The sequence below is a fragment of the Phyllostomus discolor genome, chromosome 1 (genome assembly GCF_004126475.2).
Source record: "Phyllostomus discolor isolate MPI-MPIP mPhyDis1 chromosome 1, mPhyDis1.pri.v3, whole genome shotgun sequence".
NCBI lineage: Eukaryota > Metazoa > Chordata > Mammalia > Chiroptera > Phyllostomidae > Phyllostomus > Phyllostomus discolor.
In genome coordinates, this window is record NC_040903.2 from 178,131,667 (window position 1) to 178,135,123 (window position 3,457).

The following is a 3,457-nucleotide window of genomic DNA, read 5'->3' on the forward strand; positions in this document are numbered from 1 at the left end:
AGCAACAGAGGAATGGGAGAAGGAGAGAGGGGGAAAAGGTACAGAGAATAAGTAGCATAGATTGTAGGTTGAAAATAGATAGGGGGAGGGTAAGAATAGTACGAGAAATGTAGGAACTAAAGAACTTATAAGTATGACACATGGACATGACTAAAGGGGGGGATATGGGTGGGAGAGGGTGTACAGGGTGGAGGGGAGTGAAGGGGGGAAAATGGGACAACTGTAATAGCATAATCAATAAAATATATTTTTAAAAAAGAATACCTACTTAATCCCCATGTAAGCTCTTTAGTAGATTCCTGTTTGCCAACTCTACAGGCCTGTGTGTTGCCCCCAGTGTCTGGAAGGACCTACTTCATGAGCGGATGCTCTCCTTCAGAGTCCACAGTAGGAGGGCTTCTTGCCCTGAGGGGTGTCTGTGAATCAGCCAATGAAGAGCCTTGGGAAGGGTGGATTCTGGGCACATTTAGAATACCTGTGTCTTCCTTTAACAGTGTTTCAAGCTTTTTCTAACTCTACCTGTTATCTATCGACGTTTTCTGTGGTCAGCCTTTACTGCACAGTCACTTCTAAGTTTTTATTTCTTCAGAATTGCTGTGAACCAGGAAGGGAAATAACCAAGTGTAGACCGAAAGGGGTTCTATGGAAAGTAATACCACAGAAAATAATCTGATCATAAATTCCTAACTGGGTCACACCCCAGGTGCATAACTTCTTTAGTAAATGGCTTATCTATGCCTTAAACAAGCCCTGTCCATTGTTCCCGCCCATCTAGGTTCACACAGCTTTGAAATGCCTCTTTTCAGACCCCTCCTTCTAAAGTGAAAGTGTGACCACCCTCAAGAGAGCCCATAATCTTAACTGTTTTGTAATCCAATCCATGTCTTGCTTTCTCCCACCTTCATGTAATCTTCCTTATGTCCCCTCCTTAATTCCAAATGCACAAAAGATGGTGCAAACTGTCATTTCTCAGAAGCATTTCTCTCAGCCTGTTGAGATCTTGCTTCCAGGCATATCCTCTGTTTGATGCAAATAATTTTTATAAAAATTCTCTACAGATTTGAATGTTCTTTTGTCCACACAAGCATATTTCATTTAAGTCTAAACGTGGATATAATATTATTACTGAAATGAATAATGCAATGCTGCTTTGGTGGTATTACATGAATACAACCCCTGGGACCACCTGGCATTGGCTACCAGTTGGAGGGAGCCCGGTGCTGGGGGTGGGGGGTCACAGTAGAAGAGCTGTGAGTTAACCCAGGTAAAACGCTGACCTACTAGTCCTAAATTACTTGTGAAGACCAACTCCAAAGAAAGCCTCCTCGGGGCATTCCAAGAAGGCAAGTGCATGTGATGAATGTGTGGTGGGCACGGGGGCTGTAAGAGGGCCTTTGGATTCAGTTAGTCTGGCCACTTCAGCTTATCAGCTGTGTGACCTTGAGCAGTTTAGTTACACCTCTTTTTAAAAATGGGAGATAAAATAAAAGTACCTACTAAATAAGATTGTCATAAAAACCAATGAAAAATGTGTGTAGGGGTTTTCTTGCCTGACACACAAGTTTTAACATATTAGCCTTTATTTAAAAACACATACACACACCTTGGATTCTCACTATATTTCATTATGAGAGTCCATTTTTAATAGGCAAATAAGAATCTTCAGCAATTAAAACCTCTTGGTTAAAGAATAGTGTTTCAAGAATGGGTCTCATGGACTAGTACTTAGGATATGATTATTGGATGGAGTGTCTCCATGTATGTATGCATTGAAGACTGTAAGCCTTTGGAAAGTATGGGTTACTATAGAAAGTGTCCCAATAAGAGTTAGATTTTGATCTGAGCTGAAAGGGCTGCGGGGGAGGATGTGGAGAATTTAAGGCAAAGACCACAAAAGGAGAGAAGATAACCATCTAAATAAGTCATGCAGAAGCTAGGGAGAAGATGAGGTTAGGTGTTTATTAGTAGGGAAGATTTGGGAGAAAGAACTGCATCCTAGTAAAAGTGGGACTTGATTATTCATGGAATTGAAATCCAGGCTAATTTTGGCTCCAGGCAGGGCTGGATCCAGGGCTCAAATGGTGTTACATGGAATGGTTCCTGCCTCCACCTGGTAGTCAGATTCTCTCTAAATGGTGAGCAAGACACATTTTTTTCAGCTCAGTGACCAGCCAGAGAGTCTTTTTTGAGAAATCAAATTTCAAAGAGGACTTTGACCAACCTGGATCATAGGTCCAACTTTCTTCAGTCACTGTGGCCTTGGAAGAAATGGGGAGTGCCAGGGGAGGATCAGCTGATGGAACCACGTAGATGGGTTCTCCACCACCAAGAGTTTTGTTTGCTCACAGGAGGCAGGGTGAAATATGCCGAGCAGGCAAGAAGAGCTTAGCCACAGCAGGTGTTGCTCTGCCTAACCTCCCACACCATCTGCTAGTACTCCCTGCGCAGATATAACTTCTGCTTCAGCTTGACACCAGCCCCCTGAGCCAACAGAAACCCGTGAGGCAATTGTAGAATCGTATGCTCACACAAGTTCCTGGAAAACCCATCTTACAGAAGATAGTTGTCAAGAGGACTAAGTGTAGCTTTTTCTGCCCATTTCTCCCACCCGCAGAGCACCACTCAGGCTGCACCATTCGCTAGAGTTCTGGTCTCCTGCTCGGCCAGTGCCGCTGTCATCTCCTCCCAGCCACCACCATGATCATCTACTGGCACCTCATCAGCCATGAGGAGATGTCCTCCAATAGCTACAAGATCCAGGAGGTTGCAAATGGACTGTGTTTGGAAGTACAGGGGAAGATGGTCAGCAGGACAGAGGGTAACACCGATGACTCACCTGTTGGTGGAAATGCCTCCATGGAGGGCCCGGAGGGCAAGGAATGGAAAGCACAACAATCGCTGATGTTGATATTGTAATGAACCATAGTTTGCAGCAAACCAGCTTCATAAAAGAAGCCTACAAGAAGTATATCAAAGATTACATGAAATCAATCAAAGAGAAACTTGAAGAACAGAGACCAGGAAGAGTAAAGCCTTTTATGACAGGGGCTGCAGAACGAATCAAGCACATCCTTGCTAATTTCAAAAACTGCCAGTTCTTTGTGGGTGTCAACACGAATCCAGATGGCATGGTTGCTCTGCTGGGCAGTGTGACCCTGTATATAATTTTCTTTAAGGATGGTATGGAAATGGGAAAATGTTAACACATTTGGCAGTTTGGATCTATCATAACCATCTGCTGCTTTCATCCACACACTAGGACGAGGACAATGGGGCTGATGTTATCTTGAGCTCTTCATTTATTTATTTTGACCTTGATTTATTTTGAACAGAGACATTGTTTTTAAGAAAAAACATATCATGTAGGTTGTCTAAGAATAAAATGCATTTAAACTTAAGAAAAGAAATAGGACTAAGTGTAGGTAAAAAAAAAAAAGAGGACTAAGTGTAGGTAGTT

At 42.9% G+C, this 3,457-nt stretch overlaps 1 protein-coding gene across 1 annotated transcript; it reads left to right on the forward strand.

Annotated features, from left to right (window-relative positions):
* The first annotated feature begins 2,682 nt into the window (after window positions 1-2,682).
* Window positions 2,683-3,218, forward strand: LOC114492915 (translationally-controlled tumor protein-like). Its single transcript, XM_036030389.1, is given in 2 exon segments — window positions 2,683-2,872; window positions 2,875-3,218. Coding segments are annotated over 2 exon segments (504 nt in total). The 5' UTR covers window positions 2,683-2,697; the 3' UTR covers window positions 3,204-3,218.
* Window positions 3,219-3,457: the final 239 nt, after the last annotated feature.